This window comes from Sebastes fasciatus, chromosome 5 (assembly GCF_043250625.1).
Source record: "Sebastes fasciatus isolate fSebFas1 chromosome 5, fSebFas1.pri, whole genome shotgun sequence".
In the NCBI taxonomy this organism is placed as follows: domain Eukaryota; kingdom Metazoa; phylum Chordata; class Actinopteri; order Perciformes; family Sebastidae; genus Sebastes; species Sebastes fasciatus.
This window is the reverse complement of record NC_133799.1, coordinates 27,597,239-27,620,667: the sequence shown is the minus strand read 5'-3', so window position 1 is coordinate 27,620,667 and position 23,429 is coordinate 27,597,239. Positions and strand designations below refer to the sequence as shown.

Sequence of the window (23,429 nt, the reverse complement as noted above, 5' to 3'; positions counted from 1 at the left end):
AAAAATATAATAATGTCGTTCTTTTTTTAGACAGTGCAGGAGGATGGGGTTGGTTATCGCTCCTCAATACTTTTTGGCATCAAGTCCTTGGTCAGATTCTTAGGCTTGTTTAGACTCCTTATTCTTTGACTAGATATGTCTTAAATTGGGCAACTTCTTTAAATTGATTTAGGCAGAATGACTTATTTAACACTGATGCATTGAGCAATATGGCATGGTTTGTTAAACGGGTAAAATGTGTTTATATTTCCTAAAGGTGCCAAGTATAATATTGGTACATAATACATGAAAGAAAAACCTCTGTATGTGTAAGGAAGAAAGAGCGGAGGAGGGCTTCTATAGTGGGACAGGCTATAAGATGGTGTAATGTAACAGGGAGGGCTGGAGTCCAAGGGTTCCCATGAATCAGAAGTGTTTATTATGTTATAGTGGTTGCCAAGTAAGCCTCTGTGACGGGTGGAGACAAGATATAATCTCTACACAATAAATCACACAGACACGCCTTTCTACAATGTTGCAACTGGTAAATGTTGGGCCAATTTTAACTACTGTATGTACTGCTAAGTAGCTTAATCTAGGCTATAATAATACTTCAGAATTTAGTTGCTGATTATATATTCTATTAATAATCTGAATCTGCAAAATAACTAGTAACTACAGCTAGATACTGTAAATAGTGGAGGAACAAGTATAATAATTCCCTCTGAAATGTAGTGCAGTAGAAGTATGAAGTGTAAATGTACCTCAAAATTGTACTTAAATGCAGTAGTTATACATGTAATGTATAAATGTCAATGTACTTACATTCCACTGCTAGATCTGAGCAGCAGAAGATGTGAAATTTTGTCAAAATATTAATCACAATTGTGTATTTATTACAGTTTTATTATCTTCTGGAGAAAAAAACAAGTTCTCATTAATTTAGTATAACAGGATATTACAGGTGCCATAAAGGACACCAAGTCCATGCCCTAATAATATTCATAATATTCCTGGGTATTTGGGGGGGGTTAATGACATAAGAGGAATTTATATTGCAATATTACACACATATAACACATATTAGATTCTGATATTAAAATAAAATACTTTTTTTTTTTTGGCATTTCCACCAGGCAGTGTAGAGAAGGCTTTGATCAAACATTTAGACTATAATGAAAGGAGATAAGATTTACAGTTACATGAATAAATTAAATGTGAAATTTTGTAATTTCTTAAATACTTTGAAAATTGTACAGAGTTTGGTCTGTGGCTATGCGGGAATGTGTGAGATGGGTGGGGTTCCTCTGGGGGATTTTGGACTCATGGCCCCCTATTTCTAAAATCCTGGTTCCGCCCCTGTCTCTCCATCCATGCACGCTGTCATCGGATAGCAGAAAATATCTCATAAATTTGATATTAAAAATGTGCAAACCTTTTCACAGCACTGTATTTGCTCATTTTGTTTCCCTTCCCCAGTATACCAGTACTATAAAGGCATGTATTGTCACCAGTCGGTGACTTATCGCCCAGTCACGCGTCCCACCCACAGTCTGCCAGTCACAACCTGTTTGTGTTCTCTATAAATGAGCAGCGGTGAACTCCTGCCTTCAACCACTGCCTCTGCACTCTGTGCTTTCTCGATTGTTTGGTGATTTTTTGGGACTTTTGCGGGTCTCCACGTTTTGCTTTCACTCCTCCACACGTGTGGTGCGTGCGAGCACAGCGTGCAGCTTCAGTCGTCGCGAGAGGAACATCAGGTAATGTAACACTAAAGCTTATAAGCCTGAAACACACACACTCACACACACACACACACATACCGCTATCATGTCAGCTAATCCTGATGTCTGACATGTTTTCTGCTGCTCTAATTGCGTATTTAATACCAGCTATAGTGTGCCATTTAAAGATGGACGTGTGCGGTGGGTTTATTTCCGGGTATTTCAACGCAGCATTACAGGCTCCAGTGAAAAGTGTGATACTAGTCAGACATGTGGGAAAATACAACATTTTATACCAGCTTTGTTTATAAATGCATTCAAAACTTTTGAAATTGTCAGAAAGGTTAAAAAAACAAAACAGTTAAATACCTTAATCATCTTTTGAATCTATGCAAACACCACCCAACCCTAACCCTATAGGCTATAAACTCACTACAAATGCTGTGAAAAGTGGTAAAAAGTGGTTAAACCATGGTGATGGGTGTAACATTACAGTGTCTTGGAGCATCCAGGTGACCATATAGGTGCACATGTGCAAATGGATAGTTAAAATGATTTAGGTTGTGGATCAAATTGGGGGGAAAAAAAGCTTTCTGTGACAATTTTACTGAGTAATGTGCATTCCTCTCAGAACAGATTTATTGAAAAACAAAACAATTTCCTTGCAACAAAAGCAATTTTGCCTTTATTTGACAATTTGACAATAAAGATAGACAGAAATCAGGGAGGGTGAGAGCAAAGGAGATGTTTCCTATTAAACTCAATCCCCATTTCTTCTTACCGTGGCGTTAAACTTGTTGATAGATAGATAGATAGATAGATAGATGGATAGATGGATAGATAGAAAGATGTACTTTATTGATCCCAAATTGGGAAATTCTTAAGGTGTGAAATGTAGAGGTCCTCTTTCCTACGATATTTAGGATACAGTTTGTTTCATATTAACACCATCAACAATGAAATTTGGTATGTTAACATTATACTCTGTCTGAAATGTATTTTACAAAATGGAATTATACTGATTTCAATGCCATTTTTCTCATTACAGGAAAACCGCACATCATCAGTCATGGCCGCCATCAGCATCTCGAACACAGCTTTTGCCTTGGAGCTGCTCCGCACTCTGAGCCAAGCGAATCCCACCGGGAACATCTTTGTCTCCCCACTGAGCATCAGCTCGGCCCTGGCTATGGTTTACCTGGGGGCTAAAGGAGAAACTGCTGCTCAGATGGCACAGGTCAGCAGCACACCGTCTCTCGATAACCTGATGTCATACAGTTTATGAAATACAGTCATCCTGGCCCGTTTCCATAAAACGTTTTATGAGTTCTGAAGTTCAGGCTGTTTGCCCAGGTGTGTGTGTGGCCACAGACTGAAAGGTGTGTCTTCAGACAGGCGAAGTCTAATGGCATCTGTACTTTGACCTCAATGTACTCCTCTGAAACAAGTAATGTATTGTTTGCTTAAAAGCAGATGTGAAAACTGGAAGCTCTACACTGAGTTACGGTTTGAGTTCATAAAACCTGTTTGCTTTTTAAAGTACAGTAAATCCTCTGAGCTTTGTTCTTTGTTCTTTGTTCTTCTTTATCTTCTTTAATGACTTCTATGTAAGTGAGATGTGTTAGCTTTTAGCCAAATGGCAATTTTTTATCTGCAGTGAGTCAGCAGGTTGATGATAAATGAACGACTGAATGAAAACACAAAACACAACAGCATGCAGAAATATGGATATGCATTTAATGACCAAAAGTATGAGGGCACATGAACATTACACCCGTATGTGACTGTTTGAAGATGTCATTCCAAAAATAATGGGTGTTAATCTGCTGCTATAACAGCCTCCGCTCTTCTGAGAAGACTTTCCACCTGATTTTGAAACCCTGCTGCGGGGATTTGATCCTATTCAGCCACAGTGAGTTTGGCCACTGATGTCTGGTGGAAAGGCCTGGCTGCCAGTTGGCATTCCAGTTCATCCCAAAGGTGTTGGATGGGGTTGAGGTCAGGGCTCTGTGCAGGCTAGTCAAGTTATCTCACAACAAACTGGGAAAAACATGTCTTTATATTCCAGGCTTTGTGTAGGGAGGCACAAACGGGGAAGAGCCTTCCACATACTGTTGACACTAGTGGGCAACCTCTGGGTCTGAAAAGTGAGGCCAATGTGGAAATGCCTTAAACTTGCATTCTTTCTAACAGCCAGCAGGGGGCGACTCCTCTGGTTGCAAAAAGACGTCTGATTCTATAAAAGTCTATGAGAAAATGACCCTACTTCTCACTTGATTTATTACCTCAGTAAACATTGTAAACATGAGTTTATGGTCTCAATCGCTAGTTTCAAGTCTTCTTCAATACAGCATGATGTTCATTTAGTAAATTATGGTCCCATTTAGAGTCAAATAGACCATAAAGCAAGGTATGCTTTAGGGCGTGGCTACCTTGTGATTGACAGGTTGCTACTATGGCGTTGTCCGGTCTGGCAGTTGTCCGTGTTTTCGTCTTACACCTTAGAACTCAGTTCATGAAAGTTGCAAGATTTTGGTTGCCTAAAAATGTCTTATTCAACGTTCGGTTGTACTTAGCTCCACTCTCTGCTGTCGCTTCTGGTTGCAAAAAAAAAACAAGATGGCAACGGCCAAAATGTCAAACTCGAGGCTTCAAAACGGCAGTCCACAAACCAATGGATGTTGTCACGGTGACTACGTCCAATTCTTATATACAGTCTATAGTTGAAACAAAGCTGGAAGAACACTAAATTATAATAATACTATAGCATTAAGCTTTCCCTTATTTGGAATTAAGGGGCCTTGCTCATACCATAAAAAATAGCCCTAGACCGAAAGTACACAAAAGTATGGGACATGCCTCTCTGAATACTTTTGGCCTTATACAGTAGTGCAATGTGTGTAGAAGGCACATAACTTTAACAACATTAAAACAGCAGACATGACTAAATATTACAATTGCAGGCAACAAAAACGCACATAGAGAATAGAGAAGAAGATCATACAGTGTAGCAGCCACGGAAAGCAACACAGGACTACACATAATGTACATAGACGCTTGTAATATTGCGCATCATATAACCTGCAAATTTAACAATAAGGTGAAGATCATTTTGAAATATTGTGTTGCCACTGTCCAATAACCAGATTCTTTTCCATTTCCAGCAGAAGTCTTTCAAGTTGTTACAGTAGCTCAAGAAAACTGTAATGTCCTGACTTTTCACTCTCTGTAACACACTTTTTTGATCCCAGAATAAAGTCTGTTGTTCCAAACCTTCACACAGGCCCTTTCATTCGGCTCTGGTGAAGGCGTCCATGCAGACTTCCAGACACTGAACGCAGACATCAACTCACCGTCTGCATCGTACATCCTGAAACTAGCCAACCGTCTATACGGAGAAAATTCCGCCAACTTCCTCCCGGTGAGTATCGCAGAAGACACAGATACTTATATTCAATCAATAACTTTATTTGACTGAATTCATGAGATGTTATCTGCTCACTGCAGAAATTCCTCGAAGCCACACAGAAGTACTACCAGGCAGACCTGAAGGCTGTTGATTTTAAAGGGGCTCCAGAGGCATGCAGAGCGGAGATCAACAGCTGGGTAGAGCAGCAGACAGAAAGTGAGTCCACTTAATTGGACACAAAATGATTCCTATATCAACTAATACAGCAATCATTTAATGGTGTACTCTGTGAATCAGTGTTCAACGGTTGCTTTGTCTCTGTATTTCCTTCCAGATAAGATTAAAGATCTCCTGAAACCAGGAACAGTCAGCGCTATGACAAGATTGGCTCTGGTTAATGCCATCTACTTCAAGGGAAACTGGTTGCACCGCTTTGATGTGGCAAACACCAAAGAGATGACCTTTAAAGTCAACCAGGTGAAGTTTAAATACACAAAACAGTTTAACTTAGCCAGATGAGATCCGATCCGATGAGATCTTGATGTTCTGTTTTAATTGTGCGTCAGAATGAGGCCAAGCCGGTCCAGATGATGTACCAGATGAAGAAGCTGCCCTACAACTACGATCCCGAGCTCGGTCTGCAGATCCTGGAACTGCCGTACGTGGATGAGGAGCTCAGCATGTTCATCCTGCTTCCTGAGGAGTCCGCAGACGGCTCTGACCCTCTGCTGAAGGTACACAACAATTTAACAAGCACCTAGAAGCTGCTGCTTACAACATCTTAATATAAATATGATCTAGAGATGCAATACAGTGTGTGTGTGTTTTGTTCCAGCTGGAGAAGGAGCTAACACGGGAGAAGCTGGACGAATGGACCAACAGGGAAAACATGGACGTCCACTCGGAAGTCCTCGTTCACCTGCCCAAGTTCAAGCTGGAGGAAGACTACGAGCTGAACGAGCCTCTGGCCAAACTGGGCATGACAGACGTGTTCTGCGGGGCGAAGGCCGATTTGTCTGGCATGAACGGCGAAGGAGGACTGTTCCTGTCCACGGTTGCCCACAAGGCCTTTGTGGAGGTGAACGAGGAGGGGACGGAGGCGGCCGCAGCCACAGCAGGCATGATAGCATTCTGCATGTTGAGGGAGGAACACTTCACGGCGGACCACCCCTTCCTCTTCTTCATCAGGCACAATAAGACCAAGTCTGTCCTCTTCCTCGGCAGGTTCTCGTCTCCTCAGTAGACAGAACCAGCTGAGGAAGATGTTGGGCCAATTGAAATAAAAAAACATGCAAAATCCTTGAAATTAAGGCTGTATTTTCTATGATGTTTTGCTAATTGAAGAGCTGTCTGCCTTTGAACTGAAATTGTAGCTGTAGATGGAGTTGGAGTGTTTTTGGTTGAATTAATGCGTTATAATACTGGAGTGAACTTAAGTGAAATATAGCAACAGACTTTGGGGTTTTAAAGTGACTACACTGTTAAGATTTTTCATAAGGACTGTTACTTCAGTTGACAGTACTTCTAATGAAGTGGGTTCACCCTGAGGTCTGTGGGTTTTCAAGAGGAACTGAACTCATATTTTAGGATTTTTAAATATAGATAAAGCATAAGAAAAATGAATGGTGATGAATGTAGTAAGTGGTTTATTATGTGTTACTGCTTTGATGATAAATTTGCAAGATGTGTTTTTGCAAATCCTTACAGTTTGTGACTCCTTTTACAATAATTTGTTAAACACTATTGCATAACGCCACGAAGCTGTGAAAAACAGTTTTGAAATGTGAAACCAAATCAATGCAGATAAAGTCAAGATAAAGTTCTTCGACAGCATTCTTACCAAAGCAAATGAAAAGTCAGCAGCATACCAAGCATAAACTGAGGAGGTTCTGTATATCCTGTTAACTCCAAGTGACCCCTGTGTGGGTGTTCCTCTTCTTCTGGTCACTAAGGGGCAGTGATGACTCAGTAATGTGTTTCTGAGACAAACTGTGACACAAAATATACAGTACCTACACTAGTAATACAAATATTGCTCCACCATCCTGATCAGAAGCAAATTAAAAACAATATAAATGTATCAATCCAGTTCTAGCAAGCAGTGTTCTGCTTTATGCATCTGCTCTAGATGTATATAGCATTCAGCATGGACAGTTCAAAAATAGATTCAAAGAATAATCGTGAAAAATATATAAGAATATATATATAAGAAAGATTTCACAAAGTTATATTAAATGGGCTGTGTTTGTGATTTTCTGTTAGAGATAGTTTTATGGATACCTAAGAAACTTTCACATCAATTGAAAAAAAAAAGTCTTGATTTAGGAATATTGTTCTTGATTCATGATAATTCCCTGATAAAAAAATAAGCTTTATACATTGTATGAGCAGATAAAAAAATGTTTAAAACATTTACAATAAATGCAAAAAACACAGAAATTATCATATTCTATGGCAGAAAAAAATAGTGCTATTACCAAACCGGAAAAGGTATTTTTATGCATAAAAGTAAAAGTTACAAATCGTGATAAAATGCTGTGGGGAAATGGTTATTAAGTCAAACTTTACACTTGATGCATTATTTATGTCTTTCCACTTTGAGAATAATTGGAACACTTCATTATGTCTATTTGAGGCATGAAAACGAACCCAGCGAACTTTATTTTGAAGGTTAAGACCGGAAGTGTGTGTCTCTCTACCGGCTCCCCTCTGTCTCTGTGTAGTCTACAGCCAGCAGGTCAGGAACAACCACGGTACACAGTTTAGCTCAGAGTTAACGCTGTTTTACTGCTCTACGCGGCGGAGAGGGACATTGTTACTCACGGTATAGTTGCCACATTCAGGTTTATCTGGGTTAACTCGCTGAGAGGAATGAATGTGACGTATTTCACCTGCTAGCATTGAGAACGAGTGTTGTTAAACTTGTCTGGCTGCTCTGCTCAACTCAACACAGCTCAGTGCAGACTGGTCTCCTCCGATGACAAGCAGGTAACAACACACGAGCTGTGCCTTTGGAAACCCGGAAAGAGCGGTAAGATAACTACGTTAGCTGTAGTAACTTAGACAGTGTTTGTTATTTGAGTGTGACTTGATGTAGTTTGCTGAACTGAGCTGCTTAATGACGTGGCATTTACCTGCAAACAGCTGTGCAGAGCTGCAACACCCACCCACCTGTAGTCACCTGTCAGGCAGCCTTCAGAGTTAACCGCTCCTTTGTTTATTGAAGCCTCACTCTCATATGCAAACACACTCATATCCTGTTTTGTTTGTATCATGCTTATGTCCCTTTAAACCTGCAGTAGGCAGAATGTTTTTGGCATCATTGGGCAAAATGGGACTGAATTAATTAGTTTGCTTGCATGAACATGTTAGTGTTTTTCACAGATGTCAGTGATCTTTTTTTTAATTTAATATATTGCCTTAGACTTGTACACCCTTTTCTTTTTTGCATGCTCTCATGTCACTGTGTCAACATTTGTCAAGCCTTGTGCCTTTTTACTAAGAACAATTTACATAAGAGTGATGGGAAAACAGCACTAAAGTCTTGGTTAGACATGCAACATTTGTTATTATGTGTATGTTGAAAAGCCATTTATAATCCTCAGACTGCAGCTGTATGTTGTGAGTACAGATAATGCTGCATGATCTGCATTACTAACTTTACAGGGACATCCACTGAATATACATTCGGTAAATGCCTTTGTAGGATGAGCATAATAACGATGCATGGGCTATAGTGTTATAATGGCAATGCAGAAAGCTACTCTATCACTTAAAAGCATATAGAATAAGCTAAAAACAAACTCTCATTTTACAGCTTAACAGTACACTACAAGATGTTTCTGAAAACATATTCATATGAATATGTTTTCATATTTGATCAGCGCTGCCTAGTTTGACTGTCTGATCGGAGTTCACGAGTGATTGACAGCTGCTCAGAGACGATAGATTCTCTAAAGCCTGAAAACAGAGCCATGAGGAGGTGCTGAAGTCTAGTTTTCTCTCAGAACACTTGAATTACAATATGCTGAAAGGTTAATATGGAATTTTTGCCCGATGATGCCAAAAACATTCTGCCTACTGCAGCAGGTTTAAGTATCTTTGTGCCTTGCTCTTTCTAGATGAACTGTCAGGCTGATCAGACTGCTCCATTGAGGGTGTTGGTGACAGGAGGGTCCGGCTTGGTGGGCAGAGCCATACAGCATGTGGTCAAAGAGGAGGGGGGAGCCAAGGAGGGGGAAGAATGGATATTCCTCTCCTCCAAAGATGTCGACCTCATGTGAGAGCATGCTTCTGTCTACTGCTAATATGCAAACACAGCATATGTTTGGGCACGAACACATAGAATTTGTCTCTGCACTTTTCTCATTTTGTGTTATTGTGGCCTCTCCTCAGGAACATGGAGGCGACACGGGCAGCGTTTGAAAAACACAGGCCAACCCACGTCATTCACCTGGCTGCTATGGTTGGGGGGCTTTTCAAGAACATGAAATACAACCTGGACTTTTGGGTATGAGGAAGTCACACTTCACACACTGCTAATAAACTATCACATATGTCTGAAAAGGTTGTTGGACATGTGTTGAAAGTAGAATTTGTTGTTATTTATGTAATTTGGTAACACTCATTTTCAGATTTGTTTTTGTTGCTACTGATGTGTCTGTCCCCTCCAGAGATGCAATGTCTACATCAATGATAACGTGCTGCAGGCAGCACATGAAGTTGGAGCGGTCAAGGTTGTTTCCTGCTTGTCCACCTGCATCTTTCCTGATAAGACCACCTACCCTATCGATGAGACCATGGTAAAAAGCCCCTGTGGTCTCCTAGCTCTGTGGTTCCCAACCTTTTTCTTTAAGGGACCCCTTTTCTATCATTGAGTAAACTGACGACCCCTGACCAAGTGCATAACAATAACGGTACAGTACAACTGATAAACTATATAATTGGCCCAAATAGTGAACGTAATTGGAAGTTTGCGTAAAACAAGCGATTAAGATGACTTTTGAGCAGATTATTTCCTGCGAATATTGCATCAGAGATGAGTCTTCCTGTTATTTTTAGGAACTTTTAATACAAATCTCTGTCTGTATTATGTATTTTATATTTATTTTTAACAATCACACATACTTAATAGGCTTCTTCTTTTCTTCTCCCTGACGCTTAGCCATTGTTCTGTTAGCTCTTTGATTGTTTTAACTGCGTGGTTCTCTAAGTTTACATCTTAAATGATAATCCAAACTTTAAGAACAAAAATGTTGTTTAATTTTGTTCCCTGAAATGAATGAAATGCTGAGACATCGGCCAACTGTATAGTTTTTTTAAAAGTTTTCTTACACCTCTTAAAATCGAGAAGGCTTCACGACCCCCCGTGATGCTTTGGCGATCCCTAGTGGGGGTCGGGACCCCCAGGTTGGGAACCAGTGTCCTAGCTGGTATGTATCAGTAAATTTGTAAATGGCAACTAACTTTACTTCTTTTGCTCAAGATCCACAACGGTCCACCTCATGAGTCCAACTTCGGCTATGCCTATGCGAAGAGAATGATTGACGTTCATAACAGGTGGGAACTCAGTCGTTGGTTTTGTGCGGTAGCGTGTTCAGTAAATTCACAATGTTGCATGAATAACAATTGTCTATAAAACTGTGTGTACGTTTCACAGGGCGTTATTCAAGCAGCATGGCCGTTGCTATACAGCTGTGATTCCCACTAATGTGTTTGGTCCACATGACAACTTCAGCATTGAGGACGGTCATGTGCTGCCAGGCCTCATACACAAAGCTTACATTGCTCAAAGTAAGTCACATAATCTAATATTTCCCTGTTGGTAAAACACCTGAACACAGGATTTTGGACAATACCAAATAACCATCAGTTCTGGGGTCTGTGTATCTTTTGGTTATTCAATTTTCCTTTCAGAAATGGGTTTTAAAAAAACAAGTGGTTATTTGACTTTCATTTTAAAATACAGAAATTTGAATTGAAATACAAGGTGAGTTTTTCTTTTTCATGGTTAAAAAGGGATGAGCGAAATTTAAAAAATGGTTTGATTTTAATTTTCTATTTTGTGTAACCAGACAACAGAAACGAAAAAATGCCAGTTTTTTCATTTTCTAAGACCAGATGTGGTCAGAAGGCCAGAGCGCCAAATATAGGATTGCCAGTGTTGCTTTAGATGCAGGCTAAAATGTCTACTATACAATATGATTTTTTTTTATTTATTTTTTTTTATTTGTTTTTTCATTTGTTTTCTGGTGATTTTATTTTTTGTTATATGAAATAGAAAATGAAATCAAGCCATTTTTTTAAAATTTCGCTATCCCCTTTTTGACCATGAAAAAGAAAAACGCCTTGGATTTCAATTTTAATTTTTTTTTTTTGTGATCAATTTTTTATTGGTATTTAAGCAAAATTATATTTTCAACTTTAATTTTTGTATTTTAAAATGAAAATCAAATAACCACTCGTTTTTTTTTTTTGTTTTTTTTATGACCGTTTCTGAAAGGAAAATCAAATGACCAAAAGCTACACAGACCCCTATCGGCACTCATACAATTATTTTGTTTTAGAAAGTTTATGAAGTTGTGTTGTTACCAAGAACTGTGACAGAAAATCAATATTAAAATAAGATTGGTAACAGCGCTGATACCAATCCCATGTACTGGACTATCAGGGTATAGTGGGGGATACATGGAACCATATAAATGATGTACTCATTTATGTGTATGATCAGAGGAGGGGAAGCCGCTGACAGTCTGGGGCTCCGGCACTCCCAGAAGACAGTTCATTTACTCTTTGGACCTGGCTCGTCTCTTCCTGTGGGTCTTGAGAGAGTATCCCGAGGTCGATCCAATCATTCTCTCCGGTGAGTCCTCATACACGGCATATTGATAGTTACTGTTGGTAGTTGTTGTTGATTTTATTTAAATATGCTGAATTATAATTTTATGGGTTATTGTTGTCTGGAGGATTAAGCTAAGACAGATAATATGTGCAAATGTCAGTTGTCACTTGTTGCCATGGTAAATATTCACTCATTCTGCAGCCTGATGGAGACACCAGTGTCAAACAGCCATTTATCTGTTTTTTTCCACACTAACTGGCAACATGATCACTGACAACACAGAGATACCATGTAATACTAACGTTGTTATACTATTGGCTCACAAGCCTTGTTAGAAGTGGGAACCTAATGTCAGATATAAACAGAACATTCATTTTGGACCCATCAAAATGTTTGTAATGATTAATTCGCAATCACAATATTTTTTTAAATAAAAGCCTTGCTCTTATTTAGCACCTTTCTAAAAGCTCTGTTGATATATTACTTTTTTTAATTATTCATCTACATAAAAGTGTTATCAATAAGACCTTTAAATTCACTGTGTTGTGTCCACTGGTTCCAGTTGGAGAGGAGGATGAAGTGTCCATCAAAGAAGCAGCAAAAGCAGTGGTGCAAGGACTGGACTTTAAAGGGGAAGTGGTGGTATCCTTTTAAGCATGTCGAGTTATTCGTTGTCATCACAGCAAATCTTTAGAGGTGTTTACCTCGGAACAGGTTGTTTTACTATATATATATAGTCCATGTTCCAGATTTGAGGCAGTTCGAGGTTTTTTCAGCAAGGTTAACTCGGTAAACCTTTCCTTTTGGATCAGACTCCAGGCAAGCAAATAATGTTTCATGTGTTTGGTGGGCTTGCTGGTGGTTTAGATAAGATTGTTTATTAGCCACTCGACCAAGGCCAGTGGAATTTGTTTTGTGTACAGTATGTCATTCTCTGCAGCACAAATACATAAATGGACAATATCAGACAATCATGGTAATGCATGTCAGTGGTATGTGAGGTGGCACGAGTTCAGAGTCCTGATGGCTGAGGGGGGAAAAATTGCTGTCTGTGAAGCGTTTATTCTTAGTGGACAGTGACCTGTAGCGCGTGGGGAAGGGGAAGGAGCTGGAAGAGGTGATGAGTAGGATGTAATGTGTCGGAGATGGTCTTCTTTGCTCACTTTCTCATTTTACAGCTAAACGGTACACTACAAGATGTTTTTGAAAACATTTGAAGCAAGAAATAGGCATTACAGTAACAGAATATTGATTCATATTTGATCAGCGCTGCCTAGTTTGACCGTTTGATCGGAGATTAGATTAGATTTAGTGACTTTTGGAGCTAGTTAGCAGCTAATGCTGCTAGCTACTTTCATTGGAAAAGAGCCGGCAACACTGGGCTTGTTTTTTCGGTTGGATAAATGTACCTTACTCTTGCTGGTTTCTCCAATGTTACCTACCCGAGCTTCATGCCTTTGTAAATAAAGTGGTTATTCAAAATATTTCTTATCAGTTCTATGTAGTTTCCTTGACCTTTGACCTCTAGTTTGATTCCAGTAAAGCAGACGGCCAGTTCAAAAAGACAGCCAGCAATGCAAAGCTGCACCGCTACCTGCCGGACTTTAAATTCACACCCTTCAAACAAGGTGAGACTGACTTAGTGTGTGTTTGTTTAGATGCCATCAGAGCAGAAATACTAAATAATAAAATACTTGATAATAACAAGTATGTTTTGATTAAATCTGCTGCCTGTCTTCACTGATTCCTCTCGCTCTCACTTTCAGCTTTAAAGGAAACCTGTGATTGGTTTGTTGCCAACTATGACACAGCCCGGAAGTGAAGACTCTGCCAAACAAGTTTGTACAAAGTCTGTCGATCCATGACTCTGTTGGAAGAGAAGGGGAATAGAGAAGGTGGTGGTGGTGAAGGCTGGAAGAAACTGAGGTGGTTCATCTGCAATGGAGGTGACTGTTACTGAATGAAGTCTGTCAGTTTGATTCTGTTACTCAAGTCAAATTCAAGTCTAGAACACCATACTGTATTATGCTGTGAATGTTGACTTGTTTAGGGTTTCAGAAAAACAATCTGTTGTCTACCTGTATGTGTACTTTTTCTCACTATTGTAGCGTTAATCATTTGAATTGTTAATAGACTGCTTCAATCTTGGAATCCGGGTGCTGGTACAATTTAATAATTTCAGTAATTGTCTAGTATAAATCTTTTTCAGCTTTTCACCACTGAATTACCTTAGGTCTTGAAGGGTTTGGGATTTTGAAGTTTAAGTGACCTTGATTGACTTTATTTAATGAACAGAAGGTTATATAGTATGTGCGGTTTAACTGCTGTTTTTTCACACAGTACTTTAGCACTGAGAAAAATAAATGTTTTATACATATAATACGTCTCAAGTGTCTTGCCTGAACCTTTAAGGGCAGAGATTTCTGCTATTTATGAATTTTGTAGGTTTTCACATTTTACAGGAAGATGAAATATAAAACGGTGATTGAATTGGGACTACTACTGCCGCTCTTTTTGAATACACAGAGACGGATTCATAGGTGAAGAAATAATTTATTAACTTAAAAATGGACAGGCAGAATTTACAGTGACATCACAGTAACAGTTAATTTTTGCAGAGAAGGCCCTCTAGCAAAATAGAAAATGCTGTTTGAATACATGTACAGACAGATTCATAGAACAGTTAAAAACATGGTAATAAAATGTATTAAAAACACATGTAGTCTTAAAAAAAAAATGTGTGGTGCTTGCTTATTTAACAACGTAAGAGGTCTGCCCCCCTTCGTGGACTCTGCAGTACTCCTGTCCTGGCACGGCTCTCTTCTTACAGGCCTTCCCTGTTTTGGTGACCCCGTTGCACAGCTGACGGCCTGATAGGGAGCTGCTGGGAGAGAAACAAGAATGTTGTGATCAGTTTATTGTTAAGAACCAGCAGAAAAAGGCCTAATCAAAACATTTAACAACATACTTGGAGTTTTCATGTTTAAAGCACTTAGATGTGATCAGAAAGTTAAAAACCCTGACCTGTTGCTGACTACTGACGGGGTAGGACTCGCACTTCGCGAGTCGTTCGTGAAATCCCGAGAGTCGTTCACTGCATCAAAAACACCTCCCAGGTTCCTCGGGGGGATGTCAGCAACCAGAGCCTATAAAATAAAACCACAAAACATGTGGTGGATCCCATTAATAGTTTGTGAGGTACTGAAAATAGATATTCTTCATATGACATTCACTCAATTTGCTCACCGCTGAAAGAGACGGCTGAGGTCTGAGCCTGGGAGTGGAGTGATTGGGTGTGCCAATAATCGGCATAAACCTGGACTCTGATATTGGCTTCCTGCGAGGGGGAGACACTGCTGATATGCCAAAGTTACCTGTTTACAAAGACATAAGAGAGAGCAAATATGAGTAACTGAATCTACGAAGGTATCTTTAAAGGAACACTTCACCCCCAAATGATCATTTGTGTATCAATTACTCGTCCCATGTTGCCTTGAATTCTTAATGAAAACTTTGTTTTTCTTGCGTGCCTCGATGGTGAACAGAGAATCCAAAACTGAGAAAATACTGTTTACGCTGAAGTTGTTTAAATAGTAAGGTTTTAGTGAGAAAGCAATGCGTTTGGGAAGTGGTGAGCATACAACTGAATAAGTGAGACTTGGGTTATACTGCACGAGTAATGTGAAAGTTTGGGGATTTTTCGTTCACCGTGGAGGCATGCGAGAAAAATAAAGGTTTCTTCACAAATTCAAGGTAACATGGAGAGTAATTGATATACAAATGGTCATTTTGGGGATGAAGTATTCCTTTAAGGGAATTATTTGTTAAATATTTTTTTTTACGGTTAAGGTACAGTATATATTTCAAACCTGATATGAAGCTGTCCTGATTCAACAGGTCATCTTGCTGCGTGAAGTCATCATTTTCATCTCTGAGGACATAAAGAATAAAACAGACTACATAAAAAAATAAAAACTACAGAGAAATAAGAGCACTAATCTCCTGCATTACTGCACAATTAAATGTGTTATGATGCCAATTGTTTAGAGGTTTTAAATCAGGATATGCATCAAACTGCACAATCAGGGGACGCATATACAATAGTTCATTTGAAAGTAGTAAGAATAAAAAAAGGGGGAGGTGTCAGAGCTGAAATAATTATAGGCAATTAAGGGATTAGTCAATCAACATAAATTAATCAGCAACTACTTTGATAAATAACAGATTTTTTTTTAAAGCAAAAATGCCATACAATCAAGTATGTTCTGCTTTTCTCTTTATATCATTGTAAATCGGATTTCTTTTCTACCGTAGGTCCGCCAAAACATTTTGAAGACGTCCCCTTGGATCCTGGGAAATTATACCGAGCATTTTTAACAATTTTCAGACATTTTATATACAAAACAATTAATCAAGAAAATAACTGTCAGGTTTAATCGATATATATAGTATATGGATATATACCCGGCAATATATATATAGTTTGTTACAGCTCTAGTCGTGTATAATGAGCTGTGCAGACTCACTTCTGCGGTGTCGAGGACGGTGGATATGAGTGGCAGGATGAAACTGGCTGCTTCAGTGGCTCCACAATGTCACATGGGGCCAGTGGCAGCGGGGCCGCCGGCTTTCCTCTGATCTGGAGGCACGCCCACAACTGACTCACAACCCAGTGACCTGCAGATATGAAAAAAAAAAACGTTCAACACTGTCACAAATACAGGAGAATATTGGAGACATTGCACAGAATTTGCCATGTAAGCAGCTTTAAGTCTGTACCCAGAGAGAGAAGGAGCAGCAGCAGGCTGAGGCCAGTGAGATCCAGCGCTGGCTGCTGGTTGACCTCGGCCACTGCGTTGAGAGGCACGGTGAGCAGCAGCATGGCTCGAGAGAAACCTGGACAGCGCAGGAACGTCAGCAGGACGGCACACATGACGAAGTAGCCTGTATGTGCAATACACGTCCACATGGCTGTCAGGCTCAGACCTGTAATCACAAGGGAAATCAAAATAAATCAATACAAATCTTAACCATATCCAAGTGGTTTTAGGACATCTCAGACTACAGAGGATATTTGGCTCATTTGATCATCCTAATGGTCGACTGTTGGATCCATTACACTTTCAGTTCTGTTGTGTTTATGTGCAACTAAACAAACACTTTCTATTTAAATACATTTTTAAGAGAGTTGTTGTTTTTTTTGCACAATTTGCAGGAAAAGATGCTTTTAGCGCCAGAGTATTCAATTATCTTGGATCAATACAGTGTTAGTTATTAGACTAAGAGGCAAAAAAAATGCTTTTATGAATAACATTTCTAATTTTTTCTTGAACTGAATCCATGGTCCTAAAATCCTGAGACTCCACTGGCATCTGCTTTTGATATGATTAGGGATGCAATTGACGCTTATTTTCATCATCAGTCAGTCTGCTGATTATGTTCTCGATATCATATATGACAAAGAAAAGCATTACATTGAGATTGAGATGCTGGAACCAGAGAATGGCATTTTTTGCTTTAAAAAAAAAACAAAAACTGGATTGATGATCAAAACAGTTAACGATTTATTTTCTGTTGATCATGATTAAAATGATTTTGTAGCAAAAAAGATGACACACGTGGACAATCTTGGTCGTTGTACTGTGTGTGTGTATGTAACGTCTCACCTGCCCAGCCGAGGTAGCTCTGGATCATGTGAAGCCTCTCCTCGATCCGGCTCTGCATGTTATCCAGGTAGTGCAGCGTGGCTCCCAGGGTGCTGTTCATGCGCTCCAGTTTGGTCATCAGGTCGGTGTAGTACTGCGAGGTCTGGTCCTGGTACTGCAGAAACTCCGACATACTGTGGTCTGAGATCAGGCACAGCGAGAATACATAAAAAAAACAAAACAATGACAGCACTCATTTGACAGACAAGTTTTAAAAAAGATGTGATGAATTTAGATTTGTGATGCTCTCTCTTTTGATTACCAATTTTCTGGTGGATGTCCTGAGCTTGGTGTCGGACATCTGCGAGGTCTTTAACGATCGCCTTGTGGCTGTCCTGCACCTCCGAGCCCTGGATCTGCAGATGTTCACTCACATTCTCTAAAAGGAAGACAGGCAGAGGGGAATAATTATCAATTTCATACATTATTTTTTTCTGCAAATCAGATTACTGCTAATCAAGCTCGCTGTTATATTAGTTGTTTGAGGTTAATGTGTTGCTAATACAACATTCTATATAAGTGCTAATTTACTGTTGGGCTAATTTATGTATTTGACTGGTTTTACTTTGACTCTTGTGGGCTCTATATGTTTGCTATGTTGTACTTTCTGTGGGGATGCTGTTCTTTAACTGGTAATACGTTGTTTCTTCCTGGCACGGGAGACAGTTCAACTAATGTGACAGCTAATCTCCATTTGTGAATCCAGTATTTCTTGTTCATGTTACTGTACAAATTCATTCATTAAGGTTTACAATACCTTTGGTCTAACTCTTGTTTAAGATTAGTAAACCCCATCATTGAATTTGTTGTCCAAAACGGTTGTAGTTTGTAAAGCAGAAGTATTAAGTCCAATAAAAGTTCCTAATTTCTTTCTGAAAATAAATGTTTTATGTTTCTGCAATGAGCGATATTGAGATACTGGCAGAATCTCTGAAAAACTTGTTGAAAGATTTTAATTGAATTTGGGGCTAATCTAACCATGGCACAATTTTTGAACATGTGCTATTTTCTCAAGAATTATTGTATTCACTAAATAAATACTTGTCACATGTATCCTATGATTGTCTACCATTATGCTTATTTTGATGCAAATGAAAATGTATAAAAAAAAGTTGTATCATTTAAAGTAAAAAGGATTGTGCTCTTTGTGTGCTTAAGACTGTAGACACAGAGATGCAAAGCACAAATACAGGCACACGTTTTGGTATGTCGACACTTCAGACAACCACAACTGAAATCACCACTGAACTTCAAAACTATTGTATACAATAGCTAATTCTGTGTAAAAAAAAAAGAAGCTAAATATTTTCAAATTGTGAAAAACATGAAAGCACTCACCCATTCTATTCGTAATGCCCTGAATGAGCTGGGCTACCAGTTGCTGTCCAGAGGCGATGAGGGCTTTTTCCTGGCCCAGTCGCTCCAGGTTGTCCCTCAGTGAACTCTCCATTTGCCCCTGGCCCTCGTATAGTTTGCCCTGTTGGGCTTGCAGAGTGCTGTGACCGTCCAGCAGCTTGTCCAAGGAGGCTGCAGTCAGTTCCTTCAGCTCCAGCTGGCCCTCCTGTTACAAAACACCATGATCAGAGCAAAAATCTACCTGTAGCATACTATGCACATGAAGATGAAAAGACAACAGAAATCTACCTTGAGGTCCTTCATTGCATCTAGCTGGCTCGTGGCCGTGGATATGAGAGCGTTGACGGTGTGCTCTGCTCGGCGACGGAAGAGCTGCTGCCGAGTCGCGTAACAAACTGAGCGCGCCCTGTTGCTCACTATGTGGTAAGCGTTCCATGTGTCTGAATCCATGTCTGCTGTGCAATCTTTTATAGTCTGAAATGTCAAAATTAAATGAAAAAACAGCTCCACAATGACACAATATCTTGATTATAAAATATAAATCATAACTTTATATTTTACCATTTCCTCTGTACATGGGTAGGTCCAGCGCCCCTCAGACTCTGCCTGGCAGTTAAACAGTACGACTCCAAGCTTCGCAAGCTGCTCCTCTGGGAGGCTTTCACAGCTCGCCTTCAGCCGGGCAACCACCTGCAACGGAGCACAGCACTTTATTCAAGTAATTTGTACCAAATGCTACTGTGAACCTGCTGTGGCGAACAAGGATTGTCAATATGTCCAATTTGAAGAAAATGCCCAAAGATGGAAAAAAGCCTTTACATCAGTGTTTCTCAACTTTTCTGGGCTGTAATTGCATTTTTAATCCCAAAACATCTCATGACAGATCTCAAGTTGTCATGTGATTTTGAGACTATCACAATTTTAGCAAAAATCCCAAACATTAGCCGGTTCCAATTTTTTAAACGTGAGGGTATTCTGCTTTTTTTAAATTTATTTATTTTTTTATAAATCATAGTAAAAAAATGTCTATACATTCTTTTTTTTGTTTTGGGACTGTTGGTTATGGAGGACAGAACCTTCCAAAATAAAAAATTAATGAATAAATAAGACATTAAAAGTACCAAAAATAATATTTTTTAAAATAAATGTTGGTCATAAATAATTAATAAAATGTGACAAATTGATATTTCTGTTTTAATTTGCTTCTGTATTTATTTACATTTGTATTAATTCCCCTATCTAACTACTCTTCCATCTAATTTCCTCTTTTATCTATTTTTTCTTAACTTTTAAATGTTTTTATTATTTATTTTAGCAGGTCCCGTTTCCATAGTTGGTCAGTCAAAACAAGCAATCTAAAAGGCATCACCTTAGGCTTTAAGAAATTCTCAAAATTAAATTTAAAAAAAAATATTTGTTATTTGCAGCTTTACATATAATCACACAAATGTCAAAATATATGTAATTCTGATAAGTCTCGATTTGACCCCGTTTGCGTAAATGACTCAAAGTGGATTCTGAGCCACAGACCGAGAAAGTCTGAATCTCCAAGTTTACCTTGTGATGGCAGCTGTCTAACGGGCTGAGCTCCAGCTGCTTCGCCTCGGCCAAAAACCTCTCATCTGCAGTGGTCATCTCAAACTGAGCATCCTTTGCAAGCAGTGCTGGGACTTCTGCTGCTGCTGCTGTTGGTGGAGGAGGCGCTGCTGCTGTTGGAGGTGCCTGCGTCCCCTTCATCCACTCAAACAGCCCGCTGACTGACGGACACTGACAGGCCAGCATGATGATCAGCAGGAAACACAGGTGGTGGATCAGGAGACGGCCCATGTCTGGCAAAGAGCACAATAAGAATGCATAATCACTTCAATCTTTATTAGCAAGATATTTGCAATATTAAATAACAGCAGCAAAAAAGTAAAATCATTCTTGTAGTCCTGTTCATGGATTCAATTGTAGCTCGGTTCAGATATCTTGTACTATTAATTCAGCTTCTTGTAGTCTAAAGCTATACATCAGATTTTCGATTAAGAAGATTTACTCAACAATTACGAGGACCTTTTATGCCTTTTTGCTTGTTCCCTTTCTTTAGTGTGTCATATACTTTTTTGTGCATGTTAGAAGGTCTGCAAAATTACAAAGCTCAAAATCCAGGCCAAAGGGAGTTACTCTCTTCCACAGAAACACTGCTCCTGAACTGCCTGAAACTCCTCGCTTGAAGTCCCGCCTTTTCTTCTGTAACGTGGTGATGTCACCAAGTAACACATTTGCATAATACATAATAGCTGAAAAGAGGTGCTGCGTTTTTTGAAATGTAAACGTGTTCTACTAGAAACCCCAAATACAAGTATGCACCTAAAAATGAGCATGTCCTCTTTAACAAAATATCTGTTGCATCTTATTACACTCTCTTGAGATAAATTCCAGGGCCTGCCATACAGGTCATTGTTCAACTCAGGGACCATTGTAGTATTTGTTGAACTTTGTTCATGTATTTGTTCTACTTAACTGTTTAAATAGGACCATTTCCCAATACAGTTATTTTCGAACTTTAAAAAAAAAAAAAAAAGATTCATTGATCCACACTCTCTACAACATATCTGACACCTACAGTGTGTAACTGATAACTTTTACTTAATTACTTTTATCACTATCTGAAATCTCAATTTCAGGAGACGGTGTGTTCTTGAAATGTTCAGATTTTAAAATGACACTAGATGGCGACAACAACAACAGAGCCAATGTATGTTTGATTGTTTGAAAATGTATATGCATCACTCTGGATCTGGTTTATAAGTATAATGTATATATGGGGTCCTGTAAACCCATGCGGAATGTACATAATTGTACGCATGATCAAATACAAACTTTGGTTCATCATATTGTTTGAATGAAGACACCACACTGAGACTTGCCCAGGCATGTCTGCTCTGCTGCTGCAGCACAAGCGCTCTAAACACAGCACCTGCAGTGTGTGTGTAAACCACTTAAACATCATTTTATTATACTAATTTCTACTTTAATGAGGAAAAGACGCGACATTTTTTTATTTAAATGGGAAACAGATATATTAAAATCTGCCTGTTTTAAGCAAAGGGAACTCATCATGCCTCCTTCAGTGTGCAAAAGAAAATGGGAAACAAGGAAATCCATTTATAACTAATAGAGTTCAGCACATTCAACACACCACAACTTGTTACAATATATATATATAATTAGCAATATATGCGAGTAAAAAAAAGTGAATTACTTTGCCATGCACTGAACGCTGGATTAAGGCCACAATTTTGAATATATATCTCAATCATGTACCTGTTGTTTAGTGTTGCAGGTCCTTGTTGGTACTTGTTGGTACTTGTCTTCCTCTGTCTCCCTCTGTCTCCCTCACACAGCTGATTTGAATGACAACTAATTGTTTTGTCCACAACCTGTCCGCCCTATAGGACCATGAGGACGAGGACACAGCCAATGGAATCACTTGCATGTTTTTAGGGACGTACATGGGGGTGTGTTTGATTTATGTCACGGCGGAAACAGAATGGTGAGAGTGCGGAATCGTGTGAAATGTGTGGCTGTGTGGCCGCCCACCTGGCGCAGCCGCAGAGACGTAGAAAACAAACCCACCGATAGTTCACACTGGAGCTCAGTACTGATGGGAATTCCGGCTCTTTTTAGTGAGCCAGATCATTTGGCTGAGCTCACCAAGAAAAGCCGGCTCTTTCGGCTCCCGAACAACTCTTCGTTTTACCACTTCTGCCTTTTATAATTCAGCCAAATTTAGCGCTGTTTTGACCTTTGATTAGCATGTGTGCACATATATCACTTAAATTATTCAATATAATTATACTAAACCTTATAATTTCCATAATAATTTTACACGCTGCTTCGTTTCCGACTGTCACTCATCTTGTCTGCTATTTGCACATCGCGCTCCTCTCTCTCTTTCTCTCCTCCTATCCCTCCTGTAGACAGTCAACACACTGTGCACCCCCGCCCCTCCCTGCTTGATGGCATGATTCTTGTCTGTCATCACCTGATTGGTCGCACGGACGTCATTAACACAACATTCAGTCAAAGTCAGTGCATGGAGTGCCCGTGGTGCGGAGAAGATCGTCCTGTTATACTGCCTTGAAATAATTAAAGAAAGAAAAAAAAAACGGCTCTCGGACGGGGCCGGCTCTTATGGTACATGTCCACAGGGGCATTTTTTATCGAGAGGGGACGTGACGCTTCCCAGCATTGGACGCTTGTTGGGCTGCCACTAGACACAGGCTGTCCCCACCTGATTGGACGAAGGCTTTCCCTCCGTGGGCTGCTGCTCCCAGCTTTCAAACCGGAAACAACATGGAGGCTCGTTTGGAAACTTTCTTCTCTTATTTCATGAAAATAGTTCACCGAATTGTGTTTCTGAAAACATT

General features: G+C 39.5%; 3 protein-coding genes across 5 annotated transcripts in view; 2 read left to right on the top strand and 1 right to left on the bottom strand.

Annotated features, from left to right (window-relative positions):
• The first annotated feature begins 1,678 nt into the window (after nt 1-1,678).
• serpinb1 (serpin peptidase inhibitor, clade B (ovalbumin), member 1) lies at nt 1,679-6,810 on the top strand. Its single transcript, XM_074636255.1, has 8 exons — nt 1,679-1,739; nt 2,752-2,940; nt 4,987-5,124; nt 5,211-5,328; nt 5,447-5,589; nt 5,679-5,846; nt 5,948-6,648; nt 6,680-6,810. Exons 2-7 carry the CDS (start codon nt 2,773-2,775, stop codon nt 6,353-6,355), a joined length of 1,143 nt encoding a protein of 380 aa, XP_074492356.1. The 5' UTR covers nt 1,679-1,739; nt 2,752-2,772; the 3' UTR covers nt 6,356-6,648; nt 6,680-6,810.
• Nucleotides 6,811-7,814: 1,004 nt separating this feature from the next.
• On the top strand, nt 7,815-14,690 carry LOC141768187 (GDP-L-fucose synthase-like). 2 transcript variants are annotated; one of them, XR_012594007.1, is made up of 11 exons: nt 7,815-8,143; nt 9,234-9,391; nt 9,508-9,622; nt 9,786-9,914; nt 10,598-10,671; nt 10,772-10,905; nt 11,843-11,974; nt 12,516-12,595; nt 13,482-13,581; nt 13,720-13,848; nt 13,880-14,690. XR_012594007.1 is itself a non-coding variant. In XM_074636265.1 (10 exons), exons 2-10 carry the CDS (start codon nt 9,234-9,236, stop codon nt 13,773-13,775), a joined length of 978 nt encoding a protein of 325 aa, XP_074492366.1. In that variant the 5' UTR covers nt 7,815-8,143; the 3' UTR covers nt 13,776-14,690. The 2 variants fall into 2 exon arrangements, 1 of the variants encoding a protein (XP_074492366.1); XM_074636265.1 differs by having other exon boundaries at nt 13,720-14,690.
• bmb (brambleberry) overlaps nt 14,487-23,429 on the bottom strand; it is a 401,249-nt gene continuing 392,306 nt past the window's right edge. The window contains exons 2-13 of one of the 2 annotated variants that reach the window (XM_074636249.1): nt 20,572-20,846; nt 19,576-19,704; nt 19,303-19,488; nt 18,997-19,219; nt 17,921-18,037; nt 17,620-17,799; nt 16,733-16,939; nt 16,480-16,630; nt 15,823-15,884; nt 15,200-15,327; nt 14,978-15,099; nt 14,487-14,837 (exon numbers count right to left, since the gene is read on the bottom strand). In XM_074636249.1, coding sequence (XP_074492350.1) covers nt 14,705-14,837; nt 14,978-15,099; nt 15,200-15,327; nt 15,823-15,884; nt 16,480-16,630; nt 16,733-16,939; nt 17,620-17,799; nt 17,921-18,037; nt 18,997-19,219; nt 19,303-19,488; nt 19,576-19,704; nt 20,572-20,841 — 1,908 coding nt within the window. In that variant the 5' untranslated portion in view covers nt 20,842-20,846 and the 3' untranslated portion in view covers nt 14,487-14,704. The remainder of the gene's footprint in view (nt 14,838-14,977; nt 15,100-15,199; nt 15,328-15,822; nt 15,885-16,479; nt 16,631-16,732; nt 16,940-17,619; nt 17,800-17,920; nt 18,038-18,996; nt 19,220-19,302; nt 19,489-19,575; nt 19,705-20,571; nt 20,847-23,429) is intronic. The other variant, XM_074636250.1, reaches the window with a different exon arrangement.

Coding starts and splice junctions, on each gene's coding strand:
- serpinb1 (XM_074636255.1), top strand. CDS start 2,773: ATGGCCGCCATCAGCATCTCGAACACAGCTTTTGCCTTGGAGCTGCTC. Junction 5,329..5,446: donor GGTAGAGCAGCAGACAGAAA/GTGAGTCCACTT, acceptor ATTTCCTTCCAG/ATAAGATTAAAGATCTCCTG. Junction 5,590..5,678: donor TGACCTTTAAAGTCAACCAG/GTGAAGTTTAAA, acceptor ATTGTGCGTCAG/AATGAGGCCAAGCCGGTCCA.
- LOC141768187 (XM_074636265.1), top strand. CDS start 9,234: ATGAACTGTCAGGCTGATCAGACTGCTCCATTGAGGGTGTTGGTGACA. Junction 9,623..9,785: donor AATACAACCTGGACTTTTGG/GTATGAGGAAGT, acceptor TGTCCCCTCCAG/AGATGCAATGTCTACATCAA. Junction 13,582..13,719: donor ATTCACACCCTTCAAACAAG/GTGAGACTGACT, acceptor TCTCACTTTCAG/CTTTAAAGGAAACCTGTGAT.